The sequence below is a fragment of the Pempheris klunzingeri genome, chromosome 3 (assembly GCF_042242105.1).
Source record: "Pempheris klunzingeri isolate RE-2024b chromosome 3, fPemKlu1.hap1, whole genome shotgun sequence".
NCBI classification, from domain to species: Eukaryota; Metazoa; Chordata; class Actinopteri; order Acropomatiformes; family Pempheridae; genus Pempheris; species Pempheris klunzingeri.
Window position 1 is genome coordinate 14624188 of NC_092014.1, and position 17186 is coordinate 14641373.

Below are 17186 nucleotides of genomic sequence, written 5' to 3' on the forward strand. Positions count from 1 at the left end.
TAACAAAGGTCACACCATTTGCCATGCTGTGTGCGTGTATTGTCATCCTGCCTAATGACAGCCCTCCTCTTCTCTTTCCTGAACTAACTTCATCTCCAGCCTTTCCATCCACCTCTCTCTGCCTCACCACTTTCCTCTTTTCCACCTGCCTCTTCTTTTCCTCTCACTCTTCCTCTTCCTTTAAACACTCCTCCTCCTCCTCCTCCTCCTCCTCCCTCTCCATTCTCATCGCCATCCCCTCCTCACGCCTCTTCTCCTTCCGGTCGGCTGGTTTCCCAGGATGCCTTGCTCCAGGCCGCTCCCCTAGGCCGTAGCAGCATGGGCGGAGCCTGGGTGGGGAGAGAGACCACAGATTGGACCCTTCCCCTCAGGACGGGCGCGCTGGCGGGTCACCCTCCCTCAGCTTCAGATGGGCGAGGACGCTGAGAGCCCCAAAATCAACCACACCTTCCTGCGAGACTACGTCACTGAAGGTAGAGCAGACGGTGTGTCGCTGCTGTCTCTGTGGTGTCAGATAACATGCTGGTATGATTGAACAGATTCATTTCGGCTTCATGGGTGCATTATCCCTGCACTTCTCGATGGAGAGAATGGATGCTGGCATGAATCACTCCATAACTTACTGAACACTCACTGAAAGATGCAGCATTGTTGGGCCTGTTTTACATTTTAGATATGATTTTGACATTGTTATCTCCTATGACAGATAAATGTTTGATAAAGAGCTTGGAGTCTAAGCAGCTGGTAGCAGAAATAATATCCGGCAATTATTTTACTCCTATTGAGAATTCATCCATGTCAGGCCCGGGTATCATGAGTAAGAGTTATTATGGTTTTATTGAACAGGACACTTTGTATCGATCCAGTAGTTTTTCTTTCATTCCCACCCCCTTCTGTCTCTTAATTCACTGCCCCTCCTTCTCTCTCTTCCTACATAATGCCCTTTCTATCTCTTTATCCATCTCTTTATCTTTCTGTCCTTTACATCTCCTACTTTTATTCCAACCATTATTCACACATTTTCCTGTTATCCTCCCAGCTGATGTCATCTCTACAGTGGAGTTTAACCAGACAGGGGACCTGCTGGCCACGGGGGATAAAGGTGGCCGAGTGGTCATCTTCCAGAGAGAGACTGAGGTCAGTTGTTAAGATAATCACCCCAAACAGCATGATTGCAGCCCACAACCACTCTGTGTTTCAGTTTGTCCAAGGGATGTTCTTTCTATCACATCTTTACACATAAATGTCTATCCAGAGCTATGTTTTCTGCATTATTTTCCCTGGACAGTCTAAAGGGGAGTCAGAGGAGGTGGGGGAGACGGGGGATTCTGGGGAGTACAATGTCTACAGCACGTTCCAGAGCCATGAGCCGGACTTTGACTACTTGAAGAGTCTGGAGATTGAAGAGAAAATCAACAAGATCAGATGGCTGCCACAGCAGAATGCAGCACATTTCCTCCTCTCCACCAATGGTGAGAAACCAGTGACACCAGGACACTAACCAGATTTCTAATTCCTAGTTAGTATGGGGGACAACTAGTAGACCTGTGTACAATTTATACTATGATACATCATTGTGAATATTCAAGAATTTTAATTGATATTCTAAATGTGGTGTGAATTACAAACTTCAGTACAACCTGCCTCCAATTTCCAGCATTATGCCAGCCTGGCTTCATCTTCTATAACCTGGGTGGGATAACATAACATCGAGCCTGTCATTGGACTCACATTTGTGGGTACACCAATCTGCCAGTGTGAAAACCACAGAATCCAATCTGTGCTTTTCCTTAAGAATTATATTCCTGTCATGAGGCTTAATTGCCCTGAAATACATGAGTGGGATCATATTTTGAAGAGATGTAGCTGAATTTACAAAAGAGTTTTCATCCTTTAAGTAAAATTTTAAGAGTAAAACTACACAAAAGACTGGCCATAAGAAGGAGAAGTCATTATCAGATATCTTCTCCACTCACTGTGTATTTGAGGGCTGTTTAAGTTATCTGTCGTAGTTATTGTCAGCTTAATCAACCTCCGGTGATGTGCAGATCTTTCTGCCTGTCACAGATAAGACCATTAAACTGTGGAAGGTGAGCGAGAGAGACAAGAGACCAGAGGGATACAACCTGAAAGATGAGGAGGGGCGGCTCAAGGACATCTCTACCATCACCTCTCTGCAGGTGCGTGCACACACACATGCAAGCCTGCTCATGCACACCTTTTATTGTGGTCAGTCAAATACCATATGTATCAGGTTGACGTTCGATTGAGAAGCCCTCTGTCTGCCTTTTATGTCTTTGCTCTACCCTCATACGATCCCTGACTCTCATGTCCTCATTCTGACCTTCATGTCCTAATTGTTGCCTCTCTATGATGCCTTCTTTCCTTCCGTCTTCCTGTTTTCCTTTCTGTCTCTGTATCTCAGGTGCCGGTCCTGAAACCTACAGATCTGATGGTAGAGGTTCGTCCCAGACGGGTTTTCTCCAACGGACATACCTACCATGTCAACTCCATCTCAGTTAACAGCGACGGGGAGACCTACCTGTCTGCTGATGACCTCCGCATCAATATGTGGCACCTGGGCATCACGGACCGCAGTTTCAGTATCCTTCCCAACAGTGATTTCTCAGTTCTCATAATAATCATTATCCTCTTTATATAACCCTTTAGCTCACCTCTGATTTTTGTTTGTAATATGATCTTTTACTGGATAAGGCAACTCAGATTTCACAGGATATGTAATTCCCAGAACTTCACTAAATAGGGGCTATCATTATCTCTTTCACTTTTATGAAAGCATTAGTATGTGTCATCGCAACTAATTCTGCAGCAGCAGATGTGAAAATTATACTAATGATAGTACTAACTGAAATACTAAATTTTAAGTTTTCAAGATTTTCTTCAGTGCATCAAATTATTCTGTTAAAACAATGGCACACTTAACTCCTGTGTATGTTAATGTGCATGACTCGTGAATTAATAGTGTTGCACCACATGCAAATGCGCTCTCTGGTGCTCTTTGAAGGAAATTCACATGGACTATATTGTACATATGAGTGGCATGCTGCTGCAAAGATATGCCTACTACCTGCAGAGGTTGTATTTGTCAGTTTCATTCAGTGACATCTGCTGCTACTATGTAAACAGTAAAACCATCTGTCTAAACCTATGTTGCAAATAAACCTTTCACACACATAAGTCCACCTCTTGAAATATACATACAGCTGAAACATACTTTACATTACTACTCATCTGAATATAACCTTGTGTATATTTTATGTAAAGAGCACATGACTATGCTTGGATTTATTGTTGCGATTAGAGTGCCATGTACCTCCTCAAAGAGTGTATTCTGTATGCTGTAGCGTGTTGCACGGGATGCATTTGGTGATTTCCCCATTCAAATGGAGGCTGACCTAGAAAATCACAGAGGCATCTATGGAAGAAGAGTTTAAATAATTCACTCAGCAGTACACTTTCTACTGAACCACACAGGACTACCACAAATAGAACAGAGAGAGGAGCAGGCTGCGTGCATATTGGGGGTTGGTTGGGGAACATTTCCTAGGTTGTGATTATGGATTGAGATGGATGGAGCATGTGTCGCTGAAAAATGAACCATTTATCCAAAACTGAAAAGCTACTGAAAATGGTTGAATGTGTTGGCATGCCTCACTTTAGCCTCTTTTGTATCTGGTTCCTGGGTATCCTTCCTCTGTGGATGTGCCTCATCACTATTCTCTGCAAATATATTAGAACACGTGTGCATTTATGTGCATCATCATACTTTGTCATCTCCCAAAAATGTGGCGCCATCTAATCCCTAACAGACCTGTTTCTCAGATATTGTGGACATCAAACCAGCCAACATGGAGGACCTAACAGAGGTCATAACAGCAGCAGAGTTCCACCCTCACCACTGCCACTTGTTTGTGTACAGCAGCAGCAAGGGCACCCTGCGCCTCTGTGACATGAGAGCCTCCGCGCTCTGTGACAGACATACCAAATGTGAGTGTGCTGATTTGGAGAGCTTGTTCGTGATGATAAAGATTTGCAACATACAACTGAGCATAAGGCATGTTGGCCTGACAAACAAAATCTTTATATTTGTAATAATAATAGTGAAATACACCTTACCATTCTGTCATTGGTCAGTGTTTGAGGAACCTGAAGATCCAGGCAGCCGCTCCTTCTTCTCAGAGATCATTTCCTCTGTGTCGGACGTCAAGTTCAGCCATAGTGGGCGCTACCTGTTGACCAGAGACTACCTCACCGCCAAGGTGTGGGACCTGAACATGGACAAGGGCCCTGTGGAGACGTACCAGGTAAAGTAGCACATCTGTTTCCTGATGTGTTAGTTAGTCTGTGTTACTTGTGCTGATTGAATGTATCCCCACCAATTTAGTATACGTAGTCCCTGTGTTTGTTGTGCCTTATTTTTAGTGAAGTCTCAGATATGATTAATTATTCATTTAGTTAATCAACATATACTGGATGATTTACTGTTTTCTGTGTTTATTACTTTAAATATAGAATTTGAACACATGCAGTTTGTTATAAATGTGCTGTGCATGTGGTTGATCCACTGGATCACCATTAATAATTCTGAACAAAGGTTGACTCTCTGCATGATCCCCAGGTCCATGAATACCTAAGGAGTAAGCTGTGTTCGCTCTACGAGAATGACTGCATCTTTGACAAGTTTGAGTGTGTTTGGAACAGCTCAGACAGGTAAGTGGCACAGATAAAAAGGAGAAAAAGATAGACAAATCACAGTATATTTAAGTCTTCTCGTAAGCAGCAAGTAGGGAGAGTGGATCTGTGTGTTTCTGCTTACAGCGATCCCTAAATGCTCTGCCTCTGCCATTATCCGACATTTAAATCAATCCAAGAGACAGGCTTTGCAGACATCAAGTCAATTCCTGCGCCTTCAATTTTGTTTTCCTCTTTCTCACCCATCTTCTGCAATGCATACATTTGCCTTTCTCAATTTGACATCTCATTATGTCTCTCCTCTCCTCTCCTCTCCTCTCCTCTCCTCTCCTCTCCTCTCCTCTCCTCTCCTCTCCTCTCCTCTCCTCTCCTCTCCTCTCCTCTCCTCTCCTCTCCTCTCCTCTCCTCTCCTCCCCTCTCCTCAGTGTGATCATGACAGGGGCGTACAACAGCTTCTTCCGGATGTTTGACAGGGAGACGGGACGAGGCGTAACCCTAGAGGCATGGCGGGAAAGCAGCAAGCCTCGGGCTGTGCTGCGGACCCGGCGCGTGTATACAGGTGGTAAGCGTCGCCGTGGAGATGTGGGCGTTGATAGCCTGGACTTTACCAAGAAAATCCTGCACATGGCTTGGCACCCATCTGAGAATATCATTGCCATAGCAGCCACCAACAATCTGTACATCTTCCAGGATCGTGTCAACCCTGAGACACAGGGACAGTGACAGAGAGATTGGAATGTGGACAGTGTCAGACAGTGATTTAATCGATTGTCACACAGCGACCCAAATATATTTGGATGTCTTGGAGAAGGCATGTGGAGAGCCTTGATGAGAACACTCTGAGATGCAACATCTGTTGGTGTTGATTAAACATTGGATTAATGATAAAATGACAAGACTGTTAACATAATTGAACCCCAAGGAAGCCGTATAATCATTTTTGTTCAACACTGAGATGAACTGACATTTCCAGCACCCATGAGGACATGTTTTGGGTCCCACTACTCCCACTTTTTGAAAATGTTTGTGTTACTGCTCCACTGCAGGGGCAGTGAAAGAGGTGCGGGGACACCTCTCCGTCTGCAATGACTCAGTGCTGTTGACCACACAATGTTGCACTCATCACTGATTTGCTCTGGTACCATTTGACTCAAAATGGTTGCATGTTGGGTAGCAACAGAGAGAGAACGATGCTACAATACATAAAGCTCTTGAGATGATTAAATTACGAGTTCCCAATGACGGTGCCAGGCAGTGCATCTAAATCTAAGCATTTTTTCACTATTTTGGAACATCAGGATTGGTGTTATTGTACAGCTCTTCACAAAAACATGCTAAACCTTTTTTTTTTCTCTCTCTACGGGGATGACAACAGCAACTGAACCTCTCCTTTAGAGCAGTGCTCTTGGAGATTGCACGCATAAATGACCCATAATCTTTACCGTATTCACTTTGCAATAACGGCACTAAAAAAACCCACAGTGCAGCAGTATTCCTGCTTTAAAACATGAGCTCTTCTTCTACAGGTATACAATCTTTTTACTGTCAGCTGTAAATATTCTTTGTTGTTTTTTAAGGCGATACCAATATTGGTTCCAGAGAGCTAAAAGGTAAAAGATGCATTTTGTCAGTAAAACTACAGATGAACCTGGGATCTCATGTAGAAAAGTTTGAGAATCACACTATTCCAAATAAATACTCACTGTTGGGGCTTTTTTGCCGTAGCAGTACATAGATAGGTATTGCTGGCTGTAGAGAAGGAGGGGTGAGTACTGTTTTGTTGTGTATATTAGATCTGTATTGCATTTTGATTGCTGTATTAAGATAGTTTCCTTGTCTAGAGTCTGCATACCGACATGGTCAACTGCTAAAAATTAGAAAGACAATGTGTTAATGTTGACCTCTCTCATGTTATTCTCAAATTGAGGCTGTTTGGGGATAAAATCTAATTAGACTGAAGTTTACATTACGTGTTATGCGACTTTAAAATGAGCTGTGGTCATTTTATAATGCATAAGCACATCCTATCTTAACAATCAAGAAAAAGATGGAATGTATGCACACTGCTCATGAATGAGGCCCCCGATTCAGCTAATCAAAGTTTGTGTCCAGTGTATATGAAGGTCAGAGGTTGTCATCCGTGCAATAGCTCATTATGTACATTGCTGAAATGTCCTAACATTAAATCAATAATGTCATGTGAATTTATCATGTCACAGGTTCTAAATGTCATTATACCGCATACCTCACAGCGCCACATGTTACTCTGGGGTACAACACTAAAAGCCTAGGATGTTAAGTAAGGTGATGTCTGTGTTGAGACTGAATTGTGTGACTTGGTCAAGATTTGATTGTTTACAGTGAAGTGCTTTGTTTTCAAGTGACCTTGGCCCTGATGGGATTATTGTAAGTGGTCTGGCTGAGTACTGTAGCATGTGGAGTAACGGAGTCAGTGCAAAGGTTCAGAATTGGCCCCTTTGCACTTTTTCAGAATAGACTCATGGATCAACAAGAGTTTCACTGTGTAAACCCTCACCTCCCCCCAGAAAAATAATGTTAATATGTATGTTCCACTTGTCTGCTCTCTCCTCATGTTTCACCTCCTTTGGTTTCAAAATCACTGTTGACAGACATTTACGTTACAGCCTGTGGGCTTGGAGGGTCTCTTATGGGAACCCCTACTACGTTTTTGGTCTTCACTGTCTGCCAATGTTGTTGAATGCAGACACGATCTTGCACTGATTGGTTTAAGTGTTCAACACAGATGAATCCACAATGATGACTACCTACATGGAAATGGTTTACATAGTGACATTAGATAAGTTTCAGGGCTCAGTCCATCAATGGTGAGCTGTAGTTTAGAGCAGGTCAGTTGTAACCGCATCATAACCACCACCACCACATACAACCAGTGAGAGGATTTGTGTTCAGGAGCACAGCAGCAGCAGCATGTTGCCATTACTCAATGCTACTAGCGTGTATATCTATCATACTTTAAAAAAGACAAATCTAATAATACAAAAAACATAACTCAAATGAGGTGAATGAAAGGAATGTGCATTAATAAAAAATCTGACAAAAAAAAAAACGTGTTTGATCCTTTTCTGTCTGCGTCTTTATATATAATGGAACAAAATTTTTCCTCATCACAAATACTTTCTTACTACGAATTTGAATAAAACAATCCAAAGGGGATTTTGTTTGAAAGACAAGCACTTTAATAGTCATTACACGCTCCCATAAATTAAGTAAAGAAGGCACTCAAATTTACAGTATACAGGCTCTATATCAATGATTGGCATTCACAGGTAAGTAGAGGTTACAGTTTTCTAGTGTTCACATGGCTTTCCATGCACTGCAAGTGTTATGATCATCTAATCAGAACTTCTAATGTAGGTTGCCAAAAGGTTGCTGTATTGTTTTCTAGTTTGTGACTGCATTTTTCAGGAAAATGTGATTTTAATCATTGCTTTTTTAAGTTTTCATTTTGCTTAAGAAGTAGGAGCTTTTTCCCAACCCATGAAGAAAGACTTAATATTGCAGTTTATCTGAAAAATTCAAAATCACTAAATATAGATAAACGAATTTCACTGAACAGTGAGAAAGTTAAAAACTGTGATGTTTATTTAGCCACATTTACTATAGATGTGACAAAAGTATCATGACATTAAGTAATGCAAAGAAATCTGTACTGTGTAACAAAACAAATCATTTAAAAGATTCCCAATACTGACACTCTATTTCTACGGAATGAACACTGTTCAATGTTTAGTTGGTATGTCTCCAATCAGAGATGCAACCTGAAATGAACTCTAGCAGTTAATACACTCATGTGGTTTTTATTTTATGTTTGTTTTCCAGAGGAGCACTCAGTGTAGACTGATGACATGTGAGGTGTATATTTTAAAAAATTAAATTAAAAAAATCCCATTTTAGACATCCCTCCTATTTACTTAAATAAAATTACGTCATGGTTTGGCCAAGTACCATAAATAGTAAGAGCCATTATTGGCCGTGGCAGCTTTGGTGTGTTAGTCTGTAATACAAACCATGAAACTAAGACTACAGCTGCATACTTAAACAAGTTTATGGGCTTACCATAAACAGCCTCACTGCACACATAAAAAAAAGTATTGATGTTTTATGTCAGCTTTCGAAATGCCATGTTATATCCATTGGAGCTCAAGGCACAGGAAAGTCTGATCATTAGTTAAAAATACGATTAAGACCAGAATGTTTCAAGACCACAAAGCAAGAAAATCTTGGCAAACACAGCCAGATATATATATCCTGCCACACAATCTATGTAATGAACACTTGTAAATAAATAGGTTGATTTATTTTGAAAACACACTAGTTCACAAACCTAAAAGTACACACATACTGTACATGCAAACATATTCCCCTTACACGTAAGAAATTTCTTAATACAAAAGCAGAAGCAATAGCAATATTGCTCTATCAAAGATATATTTCCCCCTACAATATAATATTTTATTTTTACCACATAACCAGTATCTCTAGACAATCATAAATGGTCAGTACCCAACATTGGCTTCTCTGCACATTATCTGGCACCATAAAATTACAAGCTTTTGTCCAGTTCTTTAAAACAATACTGGAGATTGAAAATTTTACTTTTTGAACGCATAACCCAGGATACAAATAGAAAAAACATCCTGGTTGTCTCGTGGCTTAATAAGAATTGAAAAGCATAGTGAGTATCAAGCCAAAGTTGGAATCTGACTATTCCTGAACTGCTTTAGAGGCACATGAACTGGAAAAAGTAAACTCATGCACTAACAAGAAGTACTTAAAACATTCAATCATATCCTCATGATCATTTCACCCTGTTGAAATTTCAACACATAAGCGTAAGCTATAGATCCATTTTAGATCTAATTGTAAACAATAGTATTAGTCACATTTGTGACATGATCACATAATGAGGACAAGGCAGTGTGGCTCCCTGAAGAGATTCAAGTGAGTCATTATTGCTTCAGCTTCAGAGTCTTGCTGTCTTTCTTCTCACGCTGGGAGTTTTGCAGACAGGAAGGGGGAAAAGAAAAAATCAAATGCAAACTTCAGGGCTCTCATTGTGGTGCGTCTCCAGTCTCTCTCTATCTTCACCTGCCTGCCTCCAGTCAGCAGTGAAGGAGCGCAGTCCAAACAGTGGATGGCCTTCAGTTCAAAGGCTGGAGCTTTGCCTCCTAAACGGCCCTCCAGCTTTGTGCTGAAATCCACCATATTGCCAGGATTTAGGTTTAGCAGAACTTGTCTGAACTCATGACTGGCCATTAGGATTATATCCCTGGCTGGGTCGTCTGCCGCAGCACCTCCATCCTGGATCATCCCCACTGTCACCTCAAAGCGGTGGCTGTCAAAGCGCTTGATATGGCAGGTGTTTTTGGCCAGAGCCTTGATCTGACACAACTCCTCCTCCTGCATTCGGAGCAGCATGGGCAGTGAGGCGGTAGCTGATGCAGAGCTGGCTGCTAAATTGGCAGCTGTTAGGTTTGCGACTGTAGCATTCTTTGGCTCACATTTGGGATACGTCTCTCCATACAGACAGCGCAGCCAGTCTCCCATGAACACAGGCAACATGTTGATGACTGACTGTGCCCCGTTCTCTGTCTCGGCCACGCGGACATGCTTGAAGCGCCCAGCCCAGGTGACTCTGTGTCCATGCAGGTGGCTACAGAAGAGCTGTGTCTGGGCCATGCCTTTAGTTTCCCAGGCAGGAGGCCCACACGCCTGGCTGTACTGGTGCCAGGTCAGGGTGGAATTGTACACCTTCTGTCCCTCTGCATGGTACACATAGATGGAGAAGAACAGGATCACCATGGAGATACAGAGTAAGATGAGTTTGACTGGGCCGCGGTGGGTCAGTGAGCGGAAGACATCCAGAATAGACATGCTGAACCGCGTCCACAGCCGCAGGGTGACGGGGATAGCACAGACTACCAGGGTCACAATCATCTTCGTCAGTTCCAGCTCGAGGAACCACTTGAAGAGCTGGATTACAAGCATGGTGGCAAGGCCAAAAGCCAGAACAGGTAGGGCAAACAGGAAGAGAAAGTAGGCCACACAGGTGCGCATGAGACCCACAGCAGAGGAACTTTGGAGAAGCACCACAGAGAACTCACACCACATGAAGCACACAAGGTATGGAATCAGGAAGCAGTAAATCCCTCTGAAACCACGCATCCTGGCCATGCTGAAGATGAAAACAGACAGAAAGAAGAGGAAAAGTAATAATTTTGAGGGCATACACTCATCAGTTCACAAAAAGGTGGTGTGGATTTTTCAAACTAATGGATTCTCGGTTCAACGCAGCCAACAGACCAAATGCTCCTGCTCACCTGAAGAACAGATAGAACAGGTAAACATACAGCAGGCAGGGGAGACTCAGCTTCAGCACCACTGATTCCCCTAGTGGAAGTGTGGTGAAGGTGTGACCCAGGTAGCGAAGTGTTGTCATGTTCTCTGGCAGGAACTGGGTCAGGCAACACAGAGATGATGCTACCTGGATTTAAGATAAAATGTAAATATAAAAACTTTGAAAGAACCAGGACCACATATCTGCTTGTTTTAGCCCATCAAATAGTAATAATGTATACAGCTGTGTAAAATTCCTGTTAAACATTTTGGCATGCTGTTGGCTTTTAGACAGATTTTCTATCTTTCACAGTCATATAATTTCAGTATGCTATGAAAATCTACTTGCAGATACTTGCTATCAAGTAATGCCATCCTCCTGTGGGAGGCAAGCATCACTTAAATCTTGGATGTTGGAGACCAGTGGCTATTTCTGTTGCATTACAAATGTCAAACAAAGCACAAAATACAAAGTTCTGCAACTTTTACTTCTACAATAAACAGAAAACAGAATTTATGTGAATACCAATGAAAGTCAGAATGTACTATCTACAAACTACAAGCTTTATGGTATGTAAGATTTTAAACCCACTGTGTGATTTGTAGTTTATAGGCTGCAACATGCAACTGTGATTCTAATGCTTTACACATGTATGTTATGCCAGCATTGTGAACCCTCTGACCTCTATGGCCATTGCTCGGCGCGCATATGTGGCAGCGGTGGGACTGAGGCTCTTGTAGCTGACAAAGGTGAAGAAGATGGCCACAGTAGAGAGCTCGGAACAGGGGATCCAGCCCTTGTCAGCGACAGGGAAGGAGAAAATAATGAAGAAAACGGACACTATAAAATAGAGGTACGGCTCTAGGTTGTTCCAGCCAAAGTTGGTCTCTGCCTGCTCCACATCCAGGCCAGGTTCGAATCGCGTCAGCAGAGACGTCAGCGCGCTGAAGTTCTCCCATGTCTGCGGGAAAAAAAAATCAGAGGAGAAATACAATGTTAGGTGATAAAGATAAGATGATTTCAATACAGTATGCGTGGCATTCCACAAATCATTACCACCATTAGTGAAAATTTTGACACATCAGGATAATTACTGTTCAGTCTAAACTGTTTGTCAGATATCAAATTCCACCAGGTCAGATTTTATGTTCTTTATAACAGTAAGGAAAATTGCTTTATGACTTGACTATGAGAGTTTTGCGCAAAAGACAGACATCTTGTACATCCACACTCTGATGTATCCATACAGCCTGCCATTATACTGGTAAAAGGAAGCTCTGTGTCTCCTGCATTTGATCAACACATCGTGGCGGCTTCTATTGTACCTGAACCACTGAAAAAGTACATCTACTTAGTGAAGTGAAAACCTTAAACCAAATGCACATACAGTACTTCAACATCTTGACACAGCAAATAGTCATGTAGCAGCACAATTTTTGCATTGAAAATCAATGAGGATTTTGTTTTAAAGCCTGTGTTGTTAACTACACTGACCTTGCTGCTCTGGAAAACGCGCAATGTGCAGATGATCATGGAGATGAAGGAGAGGTAGAAGACAAGCAAAGGTATGACAAAAGCAAACCAGTCAACAGTCAGGTTGCTGACGATGAAGAAGAAAATTAGTGCATTGACATGCTGCGTGGGGATGACTGTGCTCAGCCACTGGACGCCGGCTCGTGACGCCCAGTCGACCAGGTGCTCCTTCATCTCAACAATGGAATGCAGCGGGTACTGCAGCATCTGAAGTGAGGGGGGACAGACATAAAGAGAGGCCGGAGAAATTAACATGCAAAAACCAGGAAAGGGAATTAACAAGTGAATGATTTTTAACAAGAGTGATGACATCTAAAACAACAGATATTCAAAATTATAATTGCAGATGACTAAGATACCATTAGGCGTGATTTCATGTCCATGGCATCATCCAGCATCATCCCACTCCGGCCAAAACCCCAAGAGCTTTTATGGGCCTTCTTGTATCCTGATGGGACCAGCTCAGCCTTGTGCTTTAAAACACAATTGCATAGACACACACAAATACACACCACGAGTTTAAACGGTAATAATAAAAAATGTATGACAACAGATTATTTCTTTGCTGACTGGGTCTTTTACCTCCCTATCACTGTCATGAGGTGTGGAGCTTGTGGTTTTGGCTGAGGCCTGGCCGCCATTTTGGGGCACAGAGGGGACGATACCTTGTGCGTACTTTTTAGTCATCTCAACAAAGTCATCCAGATCCACCAGCTCTGCAGCTGAGATGACACAAAGCAGGCAGTTATACAAGAGGATACATCATCTCTCTCTCTCTCTCTCTCTCTCTCTCTCTCTCTCTCCCTCTCTCTGTCTGGGTACTTACACTTACTGCTGACCATACTCTCCAGTACTTTATGGGTCTGGCCTGAGGTTGGGCCAGGAATCCTGCTTGCAGTGCCACCTGTTGGTGAAGAATGACCACAACATCAGTGAGTTACTAACATTTCTCCAGAGGCCTGCTTGTAATGTGATATTCTTACCCGTGACAGCTGCAAAATACTGAAATCACAAAGGGGGAGTATTGGATATATTTAACAGCAAATGCATTAATTATATAAGAATATGCTACAGCCTTCTGGGCGCTCTGTAGTACATCAGGTAGGATAGTTGTCAGAATTAAAAAAACAAAACAGAAACCAGATATGATGGTGTCTAGTGTCCACGTGTGTGATTGCGTGTACGCATCCTACCTGGCACTGCATTGACCTGGCTGACATTTTCCAGCATCTCAGACACAGCCACTTTGTTCTTCCTCTCTGGGTTGAGTTTCCAGTACATCATCATGGCTGCTTTACGTACTGCCAGCTCAAACTTACTCTCTGTCGCCAACTTGCGCATGTCAGCCTCATTCTCTGGAGTGATTCCTAGTAAAGGAAGACGGACAACGAACTGTTAAAGAACAACAAACACAACCATGTACGTGCGTGTATTGAATTCTGTCGCATTAACCTTTTCTCTGGATCCAACAGCGCTGCAGCACTCTCGCTGCACCTTTTCTTCCCTGTTTTGCTGCTTTAATCAGCCAATTAACGGCCAAATGATTATTAAGCTCTGTGTCCTTCTCTTCAGCAAGAATCAAGTAATGCTGACCCAGCTGAAACACAAAAGAGAGGCAGAAGAGAACAGATAATCAGCTTGTGTGGCCTCGGTCTAACTACTTTAGTACAATTGGACATAAAGTTAATCTAAAGTTTACTGTACTCTACTGTATGCACATATTTAGGCTATTACATAAACTAGATGTGAAATAACAAACAAATTGCTTACATTTTTACCTGAATTATTAAATTAACTTAACATAGTTGATTTACGCACATTACTTCATAAGCCGTCTGAAGATGCCTAATCTACATGTATATTGAAGAGTAAGATATATTGTATGTTATATTGTTAAAGTCTGCTACATTGTGAGTCATGTTATAAGGGTACTTACAGTTATCTGCGCTGAGAACCTGAAATAGTCACACCTGAGATTTCTGCGTCCAACTTGAATTTAAAAATGAAATTCAACTGTCACTTATGCTGCCAGAAACACTGTCCCCATCAAGGCACATTACTTTTATAGGGACTATTTCTTAGATAGAAAGTAGACCCAACAAAACAGTTCACAGTGAAGTTCATGGAACCCACTAACAACAGTTGACTACAGAACCCATAATTCCTTGTCCCGGTCACCATCAGTGCCTCTTGGCTAATTACCAGGGCTAGCAGAGAGCCCAGTGGCATATCAAGTGACTGTTTTCTAATCTTAACTTTCATTTCATAACTTCCCTCTCTCACAGTTATCATGAAATGCATCTATTTGTAGGGGGTGAGATGTGTCTTCTTTTGAAGTGACTCAGCATTAGTGTATTCCTGTCTGTGTCTATGTAAGGTAGGACATAATCTCATAAACCTGCTTTACCAGCATGAATTTTAAATCGACAGTCTTGTCAAAGCACCAAAATGATGCTAATAAGGATGTAAATAAGCACTGCTACACTCCTACAGTCACAAGAAACACTGACGCCCTGTGTGTGACTTGTGTTTGGGTTGATGGTGTGTAGCATCTCTAATACGATTTATGAAACATTACTGGAGTCTCTGACACATTCCTCAATGCATGTGTATCCAACTACTAGACTGATGTAGTCACATGTTTTGACATGTTCACTTATACGCACGCACTCCTTGTGGTTATTTAGGTGCTTCATATGTCCAAATAGTGACATATAGCTTGGGAAAGTTCATGCCATATAACCACTTAGGAATTTACCCTTTCAGAGCTGGAGGGTCTTAATTGCAACATTAGGGCTCGTCTTCCCTCTTCAGCCCTCATTTTTCTTCTACCAGCACCTCTTTTCACATTTGTACTTGTTAGCAGAGGGAATGTGAATATTTCATTATTATTTGTATAAATTCAGCGCCACACACTGTCATAGTGTTCATAATGATTTGTGTGTCTGACAGTATCTTAAGTGTATCATATTGAAAGTCTGGGATCATCTTCCAAGTGGCCAAAAATAGACACGCGCTCACATCCAGACCGAGTTGAGCAGCAAGACTGAAAACAATGCCAAGTGCTGGTGTGTGTGCATGTGCTTCCACTCACCAGGGTCTGAGCTCTGGCATCACCAGCTTTGGCCTTCTCTTCCATCTGCTCCAAGGACAGTTCTTCCTCTGGTTCTTCATCTGGAAGAAACAAAAGGAGAATGCCTTGAATGTACACATATCCATCTTGATCAATTAAAAACTACTCTACCAGTCGATTATATAATATCCTCTTTTCCAGGAGGTATAGCTATATCAAAGGAGTAGTGTGGCAGATCTTTTTACACATACTGTGTTTGCAGCCAGCGATGAACAAATCCCTCCTGACAAGTCATGTAACATGAGAGTAACAAGAAGCCAAAGGAGGAGTAGATGTTAAAGTGTGTGCATCTTAAATATGTCTCTGTATCTGTCTCTCTATGCAGATATCCTGTGACAGGACCACAGTGCTCCGTCAATACCGTGTCAAGCTCATATGTCATTGCATAAAGTTTCACAACTGTTACTTTCTTCACAGTGTCCTTTAAGCGAAGGAGTTCAGCTTCTTCGCTTGGAGCCCTACTCCAAATGTCAGTCTCTCATGTACAGCAAAATATCTTATGAGTGCAACCCGTATATTAGTTTCACGTCTGGCAGCTCTGAAATATAAAGTTCAAATTACTAAAATCAATTTCTCCAAAGAATTGATAGAAAATAAATCTATGGGTATTTCAGTCATTGTGAAATATAAATAATTGGTTCATATATTGCTGACAGAAGGTTACAACAGAGCCTTAGCATGTTCAGTTTCAACAGGACAAGGAGACTAGCCTTTAATGGAATTTAGCCATGGCAGTGATTTGAGCTAAATGCTAGCACCAGCATGCAAAGACAAATAACATGCCATGTAGCAGATATAATGCCTACCATGGCATGGCATATTAGCATGCTAATATTTGCTACAAAGTACAGCTGAGGCTTTTGAGTGTGTCATAAGTTTTGCAGGTATTAAACAATTATTATTATTATTTACACACAAAACAGTCACTGAGCAATACCAGTGGTCTAACAAGTAGGTATCCCAATGTTGAATTAAAGTATAAAATAAAAAGATATTTAACTTATTTAACTTTATGTACTTGGTTCAATTCCATTTTGACACCTTTTCTGCAGAATACAGCCAAAGGTGCTTCACAAAACAGGATTATAAAGAGAAAACAACGTTAGCAAAAGTAATTCTCCATTCTGGCCAAGAGAGATGTTTATCCAAGGGCAGCATTACTATACTATGCATGGAAAGACATTCCAAAACATAGCACAAGTCTTATCACCTCAACACAGCAATGGGTCTGTGACTTCAGCTCTTGGGCTTATTAAAACTCATAATGTGTAATTCAATCTCCAGCTTGAAATAAAAAAGATTCTCACCGTCATCTTCATCATTGGCATCCTCCTCGGCTTTCCTAAGTCTTTCCTGTATTATCACCCGCTTGGCCATGGAGGCAAAGGTGCGTTTCATGGGGGTGGTGGAAGAAGTTGCAGGAGCCAT

At 41.9% G+C, this 17186-nt stretch overlaps 2 protein-coding genes across 2 annotated transcripts in view; one reads left to right on the forward strand and one right to left on the reverse strand.

The window, feature by feature from the left end:
• The first annotated feature begins 399 nt into the window (after positions 1–399).
• ppp2r2ca (protein phosphatase 2, regulatory subunit B, gamma a) lies at positions 400–5578 on the forward strand. The gene is made up of 9 exons (XM_070856526.1): positions 400–473; positions 1040–1137; positions 1307–1472; positions 2068–2180; positions 2426–2603; positions 3844–4008; positions 4156–4325; positions 4640–4731; positions 5139–5578. Exons 1-9 carry the CDS (start codon positions 410–412, stop codon positions 5434–5436), a joined length of 1344 nt encoding a protein of 447 aa, XP_070712627.1. The 5' UTR covers positions 400–409; the 3' UTR covers positions 5437–5578.
• A 2351-nt stretch (positions 5579–7929) lies between these two features.
• wfs1a (Wolfram syndrome 1a (wolframin)) overlaps positions 7930–17186 on the reverse strand; it is a 10758-nt gene continuing 1501 nt past the window's right edge. Inside the window, exons 2-12 of the mRNA XM_070828325.1 lie at positions 17066–17186; positions 15720–15799; positions 14078–14222; positions 13810–13992; positions 13452–13529; positions 13208–13347; positions 12985–13098; positions 12587–12832; positions 11775–12053; positions 11076–11239; positions 7930–10930 (exon numbers count right to left, since the gene is read on the reverse strand). The exon at positions 17066–17186 is cut by the window's right edge and continues 503 nt beyond it. Of these exons, the coding sequence (XP_070684426.1) occupies positions 9742–10930; positions 11076–11239; positions 11775–12053; positions 12587–12832; positions 12985–13098; positions 13208–13347; positions 13452–13529; positions 13810–13992; positions 14078–14222; positions 15720–15799; positions 17066–17186 (2739 nt within the window). The 3' untranslated portion in view covers positions 7930–9741. The remainder of the gene's footprint in view (positions 10931–11075; positions 11240–11774; positions 12054–12586; positions 12833–12984; positions 13099–13207; positions 13348–13451; positions 13530–13809; positions 13993–14077; positions 14223–15719; positions 15800–17065) is intronic.

Bases quoted from the DNA above. Each gene is read 5' to 3' on its own strand.
- ppp2r2ca (XM_070856526.1), top strand. From the start codon at position 410: ATGGGCGAGGACGCTGAGAGCCCCAAAATCAACCACACCTTCCTGCGA. The intron at 4,326-4,639 runs GTAAAGTAGCAC...CATGATCCCCAG, and splicing joins GCCCTGTGGAGACGTACCAG to GTCCATGAATACCTAAGGAG. The intron at 4,732-5,138 runs GTAAGTGGCACA...CCCTCTCCTCAG, and splicing joins GTTTGGAACAGCTCAGACAG to TGTGATCATGACAGGGGCGT.